At 42.2% G+C, this 12603-nt stretch overlaps 1 protein-coding gene across 6 annotated transcripts in view; it reads left to right on the forward strand.

Annotated features, from left to right (window-relative positions):
* Positions 1-12603, forward strand: part of cadpsa (Ca2+-dependent activator protein for secretion a) — a 164950-nt gene that overhangs the window by 61559 nt on the left and 90788 nt on the right. For 3 of the 6 annotated variants that reach the window (XM_088337710.1, XM_088337711.1, XM_088337713.1), the window contains 5 exons: positions 611-712; positions 776-839; positions 2174-2297; positions 10621-10727; positions 10850-11006. In XM_088337710.1, coding sequence (XP_088193836.1) covers positions 611-712; positions 776-839; positions 2174-2297; positions 10621-10727; positions 10850-11006 — 554 coding nt within the window. Of the gene's footprint in view, positions 1-610; positions 713-775; positions 840-2173; positions 2298-3851; positions 3921-6397; positions 6431-10620; positions 10728-10849; positions 11007-12603 lie in introns of all 6 variants that reach the window. The other 3 variants (XM_088337707.1, XM_088337712.1, XM_088337708.1) reach the window with 2 other exon arrangements.

Consider the following 12603-nt stretch of genomic DNA (forward strand, 5'->3'; position numbering starts at 1 on the left):
AGCACAACATAGCACATGGTCGTTGATGGTGATGTCAAATCAGAATGTCTAACGGAATATGGCTCCTAAAGTGACAAGACTTCCTGTCTGAAAGTCTCCTTAAAAATAAATATCAAACATGAACTAAATAAACTTGTGATTTGGTCATTTTCCACCTTTTCCACTGTTTTCTTTTCTAGCCTCTCGTGTTAGCCACTTGGATGCAGGCTATGATTCCCTACTGAACACTACTGTCATTATTAGCTAATCCATGTAAATAAAGCTTGCTCTTGCAAATTTGACTGTTCTCATTAGTAGCTTATCCCACCAGCCCTGACCAACTCTAGCGTTTGGCTCTTTCAAGCTGCTTCTGGCTGGAATTCGTCCTTGCTCACGCAAGAAAATACGGAAGTAGGCTTCCCAGTTTGTTTTCCACTGTTTCTTCTATAGCCACAAGTCATTACTCTCGTTTTGGAAAAAAGTTTAACAAAATGATGAGGTAAAAATAATATTTCGGGAAAAAAAATCAAGTGTTGGAATCCTTTGACGTGTTTATCAGTCTGTGGCAGTGAACGAGTTCTGGACCGGATTTGTATGTTTCCGACGACTGACCGTTCTCCTTTGTTTCCAGACCGGACGGGATCGGGACGGTCACGGTGGAGGAGAAGGAACGATTCGAGGAAATCAAAGAAAGACTTCGAGTGCTGCTGGAAAACCAAATCACGCATTTCAGGTAAGAAAAATTGTTGTTTTTTCTTCTCTGGGATGAAGATCTTGAACTCCATGTTTCTCGAAGGTACTGCTTTCCGTTTGGACGACCCGAAGGAGCCTTGAAGGCCACTCTGTCTTTGCTGGAAAGGGTGAGTCCATTGCCGCAACTTCAGCTTTGGCCTCGTTACTCTCCCTGTGTTCTGCCGACCTCGTTCCTCTTCCTGCTGCTGTGCTATGAAATCTTTGTAGGTAAATCTTGATTTACTAAGGTCTGACGATGGAGATAGCGGAAGAGGTGGAAAAAGATTGGGGTAAAGAAGACCGGAAGAACAACAGTGAGTGGAGGAAAGGTAGAATAGCAGAAGGAGGAAGAAGGGAAGGAAAATGAAAAGCAAAGAAAAAGTGGAGAAAAGGAAGGAGAAAAAGTGAATTAAGAGCACAAAGATAGGGAAGAGGCTGGTAGATGAGGAGGAAGAAGAAAAAGCAGAAAGAGTGAGGAGTAGAGAAGAAAGAAAAAGAAAATAAAGAGCGTATGGAATATATAATAAGGAAGACGAGAGTAAGGAAGAAGTAGTAAAAGCAGAAAAAGAAGAACAAAAAAGAAGAATAAAAGGAGAACAGAACAGAAAGAAAATAAGTATAAAGGGAAATCAGAAGATAGGAAAATAGTATAAAAAAAGAAAAGAAGGATGGAAGACAGAATAGAAATAAGAGGAGGAAGAAGTACAAAAAGCAAGCGGTAAAATCAGAAGAAAGGAAGAAAAAAGGGGACAGAAGAGTCAAAGAGAGGCAGGAAAGAAGAATAACGAAGAGAAATAGGAGAGAGGTATAATAATAGAAAGCAGAGAAAAGGGGAAGGCAAAGAAAAGAATGAATAAAAAATGGGGAAAATCAGGGGGAAAAGAAGAAAAGGAAAGAGAATGGCGAGAGGTTGGGAAGAAGAATACGAGAAGGGGAAGTAGAAAAAGCATAAGAAAGGAGGATGAAGTCGTATGGAAGAAATGGGTAGAGGAGGAGGTCCAGATAAGGAGAGGGAAAGAAAAATAGACAGAAAATAGTAAAGATAAAGAAGAAGAGGACAAGATGATGAAAAAAAGAGGAAGAAGAAGAAGACTCAAAAAGAAGGAAAATAGGACAAAGAAATTGGGAGGAATAAGGGGACAAAAAAGAGGAAGAGGAGAAGAAAACAAGGTAAACAATGACAAATGAAGGAGACAAGGAATACTATGACAAAGAAGAAGAGGAGGAAGAAGAGATCAAAAAAGAAAAAGGGGAAGAGTAAGAATATAAGATGAACAGTGAAAAGAGGAATAAGAGGCAGGAGAAGAAAATTAGTCATAAGTAGAAGAAAAAGGTGAGAAGAGGAATAGTAAGGACAGAGATTAAAAAAGCGTGGATCAATTTGGCCTTATTATTGTGTATTCGTCATCACCGCCAACACGTGGATGGTGAAAAGTTCATTTGTTTTAATTTCCCCGGTCAGGTTCTAATGAAGGATGTGGTGACGCCGGTCCCTCAAGAAGACGTGAAAGCCGTCATCCGAAAGTGTCTGGAGCAGGCCGCGCTGGTCAACTACCAGCGTCTGTCCGAGTACGCTAAACTGGAAGGTGAGAAGCGTGACCGGTTCCACCAGTTCGACTTACCCGTTAGGCCCCTTTAGATGTTGCCGAGTCCCAAAGCAGGAAGTGAGTAAAAATGCATTCAATTGTCCACTTTTCTTCTTCTTCTCCTTTGGGCCTTCGTACGGCTCCGGGAACGACCCGCCCCCTTTGCCTTGCCTTGCCCCCTTTTACCTGCCATCCTCACCCCCGACCATCTCTCAATAATTTCTGCTCACTCGCTGTCAAAAACGGCCAAACCCTAAACAGGGGGTGGGCAAACGATGTCCTTCGGGCCACATACTGCTCGCCACTCACTCAGTTTGCCCACCAAACCCAGGCCCTAAACGCACCACGGTGACACTCTTGAGAATATCCTCAGCATTCAATCGAATCAATGTTAAAATACAGTCTGATGTGGCAACACAAACCGGTCCATACCCCAAGAAGCGTTTCTTTTAAAAGTCTTGATGTAAAGAGGGTTATTTTTTACCAGTCAAAATGTATTTCTAATTTTCTGACAATGAAACGCAACTCAAAATGCGGTATCAAATAAATCAAGCTAGATATTTTTCTTGGGGAATCTCTGAGATTACAATCATCTCAACAAGGGATCAGGACCCAAAGAGCCATGATGGCAAAACATTTCGATTTTCTTTTGTGTGTGTATGTGTGTGTATGTATGTATGTGTGTGTGTGTGTGTGTGTGTGTGTGTGTGTGTGTGTGTGTGTGTGTGTGTGTGTGTGTGTGTGTGTGTGTGTGTGTGTGTGTGTGTGTGTGTGTGTGTGTGTGTGTGTGTGTGTGTGTATGTATGTATGTATGTATGTATGTATGTAGAGATTACAATCATCTCAACAAGGGGTCAGGACCCAAAGAGCTATGATGGCAAAACATTTCGATTTTCTTTTGTGTGTGTGTGAGAGAGAGAGAAATGACAAACGACAAACCCGCTCTCCAGAAAAGAAAAAAAAGCTCATTTTTCAGCGCTCTTTATTTCACTGTGTGACGGGAGATGGTTTGATAAAATTTATGAACTAATGATTCCAGAGAGTGTTCCCATATCAACAAATTGAAGTGGTATACTTCAAGCTCGTCTTCCTCCCGCAATTACTGTTGACCTTTGAGGTACATTTTGACTTTTATTTACCTTCAAACAGAAAATATTCAAATTGTTCAGTATCTAATGGATGAAATATTAATCATTTTGAAATGTTTCCTTCAGTCAACAAACTATAGAACAATGCCCAACTGGGTAGTGGGCGGGGCTTTCTCGTCCACAGTGCCCTCTAGTTGTTGTTGCTTTTACTGTCAAAATAGAGATTCCTTTTATCTTTGCTGGAGCCACTTCGATTGGCCTGGAGTCAGCCGCATTCCCTTACCACCATTTCCTCAATACAAATCATAATTTTTCAAATGATGCAGACTGAGTAAAATCAGTCAATTCTAGACTACGGACTTGACAGAATGAGCCGATTTGTCCGACTCGAGGCGCAATGACGACTATGGCCGTCTTCTCTGACCCCGGCCTCTGGCGTGCCTCGGTCTCCTCTCTTTCTCGCTAGGGAAAAAGAGAGAGATGTACGAGCATCCCGTCTTCTGCTTGGCGTCTCAAGTGATGGATTTAACCATTCGTGAGTACCTCCCTCATCCGCCAGCCTCATTGTCCTCACCGGCGGCATGCAACACTTTTCTCCCGGTTTTGTCCTTTTGATGGTCGACAGCCGTCCCGTCTTTTGTTCCCGTTTTCCGCCCCAAAGCACATCGTCTGTCCGCAACTTGAATGCATTTTTACTTTGCTTATGTGTATCCGTTCCCCACGGCGCTCAAGAACAACTTTGTACGATATGTCGCCTTCGTATGTTTTGTTTTTCGGGATGGTCAATTTCTGTGCACTATACACTTTGTACTGTTTTCATGCAGAATCTTAAATGGCACTGTGTAATAGTGGTAGAAGGACTGCATTTGTACAGTGCTTTACCAATGAGGACCTACAACTGTCTTTACAATACACTTCACACTTACTCACACACCGATAGAGGAGTCAGCCATGCAAGGCGCCTACCTGCAATGCAGAGGCATTAGGGCTTTGGTGTCTTACCCAAGGACACCTCGACATACAACACGGATGAGGCGGGACCTGCTACCCCTTTAGTCCCAAAATGACCGCTTTACCTCCTGCGCTACTGCCACCCATCACCACTTGAGGTTACCGTAGATAAGAATTGACTTGAAGCACGGGCATTGCAAAAATGCACACAACAAAATACCGAAGGATACCACTTATATTCTAAATCCGCCTTGTAGATTTTATCGAATTGCTACTTCATACTTATCACCTTTACCCTTATACAATGGCACCACACATGCACTACACCAATCAACAGGACCACACCACTTAAAAAGCATACAATCAAGCGTACTAACCAGTCAATCATAGCCGTGCCACCTTTTTTCAAGCATTCAGCAGTACAACCATCCAACCCAGGCGCCTTCCCCCCTTTCATTTATTTCACTGCCTCTTGCACCTCCCATGTTTCCACAGGCTTCACATTTAAATCACCCAACACGGGCATTCCCTCCATACCATCGATCGCCTCGACTCTCACTTCTCTCCTATCCTCCACATTTAGCAACTCCTCAAAATACTCCGCCCATCTTGTCCTGACTGCATCCCTCTTGAGGAATATGACCAAGATAGATAAATAGATAGATTTTCTGAATGTCAGACATTAACACAACATCAAAGCTGCTGTTAATCAATCCCCTAAAGTGGGAGCAAAAGACCGAGCAAGCAGAATACGCCTGGAGCGACTGAAAAGATCCTAAATCTGGAGTATCTCAGAGCTGGTGGAAGCAGCTTACTTAAGCTAACAATAGTGGCTAGCGGCGAGCCAAGTGGTTCACGAGTGGCTAGATAAGGAAAATGTGGTGAAAAACGTGGGAGAGACTCGAATGACAACAATTTATGACTTTAGCTTCCATGAGCAATTGTGGAATGCAAGTGACACAAGCAGGAGCAGCTAACAATAACCATGGTTGCTAGGAGAGAGCCATATACTGCAACGAAGAGGAATGAAGATTGCAAGATGTTTGAATAAAATAATTCAACAAAGTTTGCTTGCATGTGCAGCTGTGGAAGGCAATGTCAAATGACTAGGGAGGAATCTAACAATAACTACAGCACCAAGCTGCGAGCCATAGCCTGCAGTCAAGTGAGTGACTAGAGAAGGAAAAAGCGGAAGATTGGTGAATCAAATGACTTTTCAACGGCGAAAGGCAGCGAAGCATGTAGCAGGAGCTGCTAACAATCATCAAAGTGGCTATCGGCAAGCTATAGCCTGCAACCAAGTGGGTAACATGAGTAGCTGGAGAAGGAAACCGTGGAAAATGTGAAAGATGACTGAATCATGGATATCAGCGACGTTTGCTTGCATAAGCAGCTGTGGAAGGCAATGTTAAATGCCTAGGCGAGAGCAGCTAAGGATAACTACAGCAGCTAGTTGCAAGGCATAGCCTGCAGTCGACTGACTAGAGAGTGAAAAAGTGGAAGATTGGTGAATCAAAGGACTTTTCAACGGCGAAAGACAGCGAAGCATGTAGCAGAAGCTGCTAACAAAAGTGGCTATTGGACAAGCCATAGCCTGCAGCTAAGTGGGTCACATGAGTAGCTAGAGAATGAAACAGTGGAAAATGTGAAAGATGACTGAATCATGGATATCAGCGACGTTTGCCTGCATGAGCAGCTGTGGAAGTCGACACCAAAGGACAAGGCAGAAGCAGCTAACAGTAACTAGCAGCTAGCGGCGAGCCACAGCATGCAGGCAAATGTTTACCCTGAATGGCTAGAGAAGAAAACTGGGCAGGAAAAGCGGAAGACTTCTAAATGACAGGACTTGGGCTGAACTGTGAGTGGTAACGGCCCTTTTTGTATTATTTGAATTAATCGTGTTTAATTGAACTCAAATGTGGTATTACATCACTAAGGGTCGCTATATCATACACACTGGTTCTTTAATCAACTAAATAAACATTGCTTTTTATCTCTTCCTCCCTGAATTGTTCCTTGTTTTATCTACCCCCTTTCCTTTTTTTCAACCCGTCTCAAAAGAGGAAAAATATCGGGAAAAAAAGGAAGCCTCAGGTGATGTGTCTATTCTGCCTTTACTGTTAGACAGAAATTAGCGAGTAGCACACGTTTTGTATGTTTTTACAGAGTAATTCAATTCTACTGTAAATGGAGATACTAATTATATTTTGTGTCGTCCTGAGTACGTGAAAATTTTCCGTTAAAGAAGAATTAAAAAAAAAAAAAGTGTTCACACTTGAAGAAAGACATTAAGCCCGTGGCTTCTGAGCCCGTAGGAAGTCCTAAATCCAGTACAGTTGCTGTCTTGTGCAGAGGCCGTCAGCCATGATCACTCGGCTGGAGCTCCTGCAAGCCAAAAAATGCTAAGCTAGTCACTCGCCAACAACGTTGCTATGACAAACGCTCCAGTGATTGGCCGGGCGTGACCAATTACAAAAGAAATGTCTATGGTCGGAAAATAACTGTAACACACAGTATCACGATTTAAACGCTCGTTTGATTACCTGGACGGTTAGCTTTATCTTTATAAACTGTGAACGAGCTCTCAGTCTTAACTAAACTAGCGTTAACATGGAAGCACACAGGAGTGCCAAAAATTACATAAAATAACTCAATGTGCTGACTAAAGTTGAGAAGCCTGTCTAATCCCAACAGCCTCATCCATGCGACTTATTATGGCCGGGTTCTCCAGTGCTTTACTCACATTAGGACAAGGTAGAGAGGAGACATGTCCAAGTTGCGCTATTTATATAAAAAAACAAGATGAGGGAATTCAAATCTTTTGAACAAGGAAAGCTTTCCAGTTCCTCCCATACTTTACAGAGGGGCAGAGAGGAGACACGACCAAGTACTCTTTTCACAGAATATCAAAATATAAGAGGATGAGAGGAGACACAACTTAGTAGTGCTAGTGCTTCTTTGGAAATCCAAAATATATATTCCCATGAGAAACATAGACGCTTCGATTCTTCCTAAGAAGAAAAGCTCTCCAGTGCCTCGCGCACATAACAATGGGAAAGACGAGGGACACGACCAAGTACTCTTTCTACAGAATATCAAAATATGTTCTAATGAGTAACATAAATGTTTAGAATCTTTCTAACAAGTAGTATCGGCTTTGTAAATATTATCGGACAACTAAAAGCCGTGCGTCGCTTCCAGTAGAACGAAGTAGAGGGAGACACAACCAAGTTGCGCTGCTACTTCTATAGAAAATCAGAAATATGCTTCAATTTTTTTTAACAAGCAAAGCTTTCCAGTCCATTGTCTTACGTACATTACGAAAAGGAAGAAGAATAATCGACCAAGTTGTCCGACTACTTCCATGGAAAATCAACATCTATTGTAACGAGGAACATTAACACTTATAATCTGTTTAACAAGCTAAGCACTTTGGCGCCTCGCTCCCATTGCAAAGAGGAAGAGAGGAGACACGACTAAATTGTGCTACTACTCCTTTGGAAATCCAAAATATATATTCGAATGAGAAACATAGACGCTTTGATTCTTTCGAAGAAGAAAAGCTCTCCAGTGCCTGGGTCTCTTTGAGAAGAGGTAGGAGAGGAGAAACGACCCAGTTGTGTTTTTTATTTCTCTAGAAAATGAAAAGTAAGTCATCATCGGGTCTTTTTTCAGGCTGATAACAGGGACATCGTTATCGGCGTGATAATGATTAAATATCCCTTTTTTTAATGGTTTAAATCATCCGGTGCAAATATTTCCGCCGACTTGTATTCTGTTTTTTGACCATTGTATATGCTAACACTTTGACCACAAGATTTCTTTTGTGCTCATTCAAAAATAGGAAATGTCCCTCAGGCAAGTACTGAATTCTGATTTTTGGGAAACCCAGGCTCATCCAGAACAATTCCACCAACCCGCCTTTTATCGGAAATGATAATGCACGGGCCAATAGCTCAAAGGAATCATTCGGAATTTCTTGTTTTTCGATGAAACGATGGCAATCTTCTTGGAGTGCATTATCATGCTTATACCCTGGCTGTGAAAACCCTAAGCTAGTTTGTGGCCATGGTATAAAACCATTCCACAAGCTGCATCCCATGTGGGCGGTCCCAAAGAACCACCTCTTTGGCAAATCCTTGAAACCGAAATATTCCGATGACCACATCGCTGCATGATGAGTGTTGAATGTTGTTTGCATCCCTCATCGTTTCTATCCAACGGAGATATTTAGCCTTTTTATTTTTTTACTGCTTGATGACTTCAAACTGCACGTCAGCTCAAAAAAAATGGAATGCCCTGGTCAGCTTTCATTTCCAATAGGTGTCACCTTTCCTGCCTTGATGATTGATGAAATGATCAGTGGTATGTTTATTATACGTAAGGGGGAATCAGTGTTACACCAATTATTGGTTTAAAGAGGCTTGTTTTTGCGGTGCCCGGGACAATAAACTGGTTTGGGGAAATGACTGCACACGATTGGATAGATAGATATAGAGAGAGATAGGGATAGAGTTGGAGATAGATAGATAGATAGATACTGTAGATAGATAGATAAATCTTTAGTTAGATAATTGTCTAGATAGATGTCTAGATATAGATAGATAGATAGATAGATAGATAGATAGATAGATAGATAGATAGATAATTGTCTAGATCGATGTTTAGACAAACAGATAGATAATTGTCTAGATAGATTTCTAGATAGATAGATAGATACTTTATTCATCCCCGTAGGGAAATTCACTCTTCCAGCAGTATCCTTGTGTTAAAAAATAAAATATTAATAAAATAAAATAGAATACAGAAATACCCAATATAACGCGTTGATATAGAGTATTTCAATAGTGCTACATAAAATACACACTGTAATGAAATTGGGGTAATATGCAAATGTGGGAGTGGGGTTTAATGTGGGATTCTCTCCCCCGGGTGGAGTTAAAGAGCCCCATGGCATGAGGAAGCAATGATCTCCTCAGTCTGTCCGTGGAAGGAATCGTTTAATTTGGATAATCACGGGCAAACAACAAATTCGACTGACGGGACATTCCGTAACGACTGGGTTCTTAATTAGTCGGGTGCGATAGTTGAGGAAAAGGTTGGGGTCTTCAGTTTGTTGTCAGCGCCCTCTGGAGTACACAGGGTTTTAAAGTCACAGTTTTGTAGATGTAATGTGTTTTCCACGCATTTGACCCAGCAATAATACTTGCGGGTGTTGTCTATTGTCTTTCTTCTGACTAAGACTGTGTCAATCTACGGATCCCTAGGTTTTTACGCACTCTTTAAGGTTGGCTTCCTTCATGTAACCCAGATGATTCGGCTGTCTTCCTATTATAAGTGTATATGTTTCCCACTGCAGCACGGCGGCGTAGTGGTTAGAGCATGTCCGGCACAGTTCTGAGGTCATGAGATCGAATCTCCTGTGTGGAGTTTGCATGTTCTCCCCGTGCTTGCGTGGGTTTCCTCCGGGCACTCCGGTTTCCTCCCACATTCCAAAAACATGCATATCAGGTTGATTGGCCGGTCCAACTTGTCCCTAGGTGTGAATGAGCGAGTGAATTGTCTGTCCCTGTGTGCCCTGCGACTGGCTGGCAAGCAGTTTGGGGTGTCCCCTGCCCACTGCCCGAGGATAGCTGGGGTGGGCTCCAGCACACCCGCGACCCTACTGAGGATAAGTGGTGCAGATAATGGATGGTCATCTACAAATTGATCAGGATGTTAATTTTTGCCGAGTTGGACAGAAGCGCCGAAACACAAGCTGGCGGAATTGACATAAGGTGGTGTTAACAAGTAACAAAGAATGCACAGTCTGGAAAATGACTGGCAAAGTTGAGAAAATCAAGAAATAATTGACTGACGGCTTTTGCTGTCGTCGCGGTCCTTAAATACTAGATTGGCCATCCCTCGCTTGATCATGGGTTGAGAAATAGATCAACCTTTATGAGAGTGTCAACAGTTTAATTTCCTATGTGTCAGCGTTTAATGAAATTATTTCTTCATCGTCTTTGGTCATTTCCTCAAACCAGTTTCATTAGCCTGGCCACCAAAAAGTATTTTTTTAATGCTCGTCATTATCTATCAATAATTGGTATAACGCCCCTTCCAGCAAATGTATAAGAAACACACAAACGATCATTTCATCAACCTTGAAAAAAAATCCTCAACAATACATGTCCGCCTGACTCAAAGCATGCTGATGAAGTTAGGCCAAAGACCATAATGTCTTCAAAATCCAACTTTTTTTTTATGGGTTGAGATTATGAAAGCTGATTTTTGTGCAACAGAGAACGTGGGCCGATTGCTAACACCAGCCAAAAAACTGGAGGACACCATTCGCTTGGCCGAGCTGGTCATGGAGGTGCTGCAGCAGAATGAGGAGCACCACGCTGAGGTTGGTCTCCAAGATTATATTAGATGGCATTGTGGTTAAATATGGCGGTTAGACCATAAATGTGAAGCTTTTGTTTTTTCTCTTGTGATAATTTTTTGACCGATCCGATGACCGGCGTTCAGGCCTTTGCGTGGTGGTCGGACCTGATGGTGGAACACGCCGAGACCTTCCTGTGTCTCTACTCGTCTGACATGGACTCTGCTTTGGAGGTGCAGCCCCCCGACTCCTGGGACAGCTTCCCTCTCTTTCAATTGCTCAACGACTTCCTCAGGACAGACTGTGAGTAGACGCTGGTGTGGTTTGGAGAATTCCGATGCAAAAACATAAAAAACCCAATCGTAGGTCACCTTGCAAATATTGCATGAGCAAATCTGGAAAGAAAGGTGAGCTGTGAGGTGTTCCACTGAGTTTCCAGCATTTTTAGCTTCCGAGAGTTTTAGCTCCAGAGTTTACTGAGTTTTATTTCCAGAGAGTTTCCAGTTTCCTAAGAGTATTTTTAAGCTGTACAGTTGCTTTGAGTTTTCAAATATTTTTCATCTTAGTTGTTATGTTGAAGAGGATCTACAGAGCAGAAGTAAATGGAAGGAGACCAAGAGAAGGGCCGCGATTGACGTGGATGGATGATGTTATGAGTGCAGGAAAAAGGTCTAAATATAATGGAAGCTAGAGCTCTTGATGGTGTTAGGAATGAGTGGAGAGGTGTTGTAAAAGGATAGTGGGATGTTTAGACGCGTTCTAAGGGATGGGCAGGGCACCCGTATGATGCGGCATGGGTAAACCAGCGAAAGCTTTCGGGCCCTGCTATTGAACAAAAGATTGTGTGGTGTCACCCTGAGTGACATGGCCGCTTTCTTGTGTCCCGTTTCATCCGGAGGGATGAAAGCTTGACCGACTTAGGTGCCGAGGTGCTTCACTTGTTTGGGTGTTTGGGAATTTGGGTTGGCCATGGTCCAAAAATGTTTGTGTGTGTTTTTTGCTATTTTTTTCCCTTTTTTATTTTCTTTATTATTGTATGTGTTGTCTTGCTGTTGGTCACCCCTCTCGAGGGATATGACCAGGGTAGATAATCTTCCAAAAAGTTTTTATTTATTTATTTATTTGTTTTTTAAAGCCACAGTTCCTTAAGATCCAGTTTTGAGTTTTGAGCGTCATCAAGTTTTGAGCTCCAGAGAAGTTTTTTTCCCCTCTTCTTTAGTTTCGAGAGTTTTCTAGGCTTGCACAATTTAACTTGAGGTTTTAGATCAGCGGGTGTTTGTATTGGTGGTCTGTGTAGGCCTTTGAGGCTTTTTTTTAAATTAACCCCTTAATGGCAGGCTGCCGGACTGTTGATAAACTTTTCAGTGTCCGGACGATGTCACCAGTCACTGAAATACATCATGCCACATATCCTCGAAAAGTGCTAACTTTTGGGATTCAAGATATTTGGACCGTTTCAAAATATACCCATCACAGATACATCACCATCAATCTGAAACAAGATACCCCAAAACTAAAGAGCCAGCGTAACTCACATTTACATCCCTGGCCTTCATCACATGAGTTGAATGTGCGCAAAAATGGCTTTGTTATATTAGGGACAATCGTAATAATCCAAGCCTGTAAAATGTTTACTCAAAAACACAAGATGATGCTGACAGGCAAAAAGGCTTTGGTGGACATTCCTTGTAGTAATCTGTTCGTTTTGCACCAAACCTGCCCTGTTTGACAAAAGGGAGATCGTCTCCTGTAACTCTGAATGGCTTCAACCAGGAGTAACCTATTTAAATAATGAATGACACATTGGTTAGCCAATGGAATTCCTAGAATAATTTCATGCCATTTTTCAGGGGTGTATTTGAATCAGAGCCGAAAATGCATGTGCATCAATAAAACGTGG

The sequence above is a fragment of the Urocampus carinirostris genome, chromosome 6 (genome assembly GCF_059441175.1).
Source record: "Urocampus carinirostris isolate Australia breed hairy pipefish chromosome 6, RoL_Ucar_1.0, whole genome shotgun sequence".
Lineage (NCBI taxonomy): Eukaryota > Metazoa > Chordata > Actinopteri > Syngnathiformes > Syngnathidae > Urocampus > Urocampus carinirostris.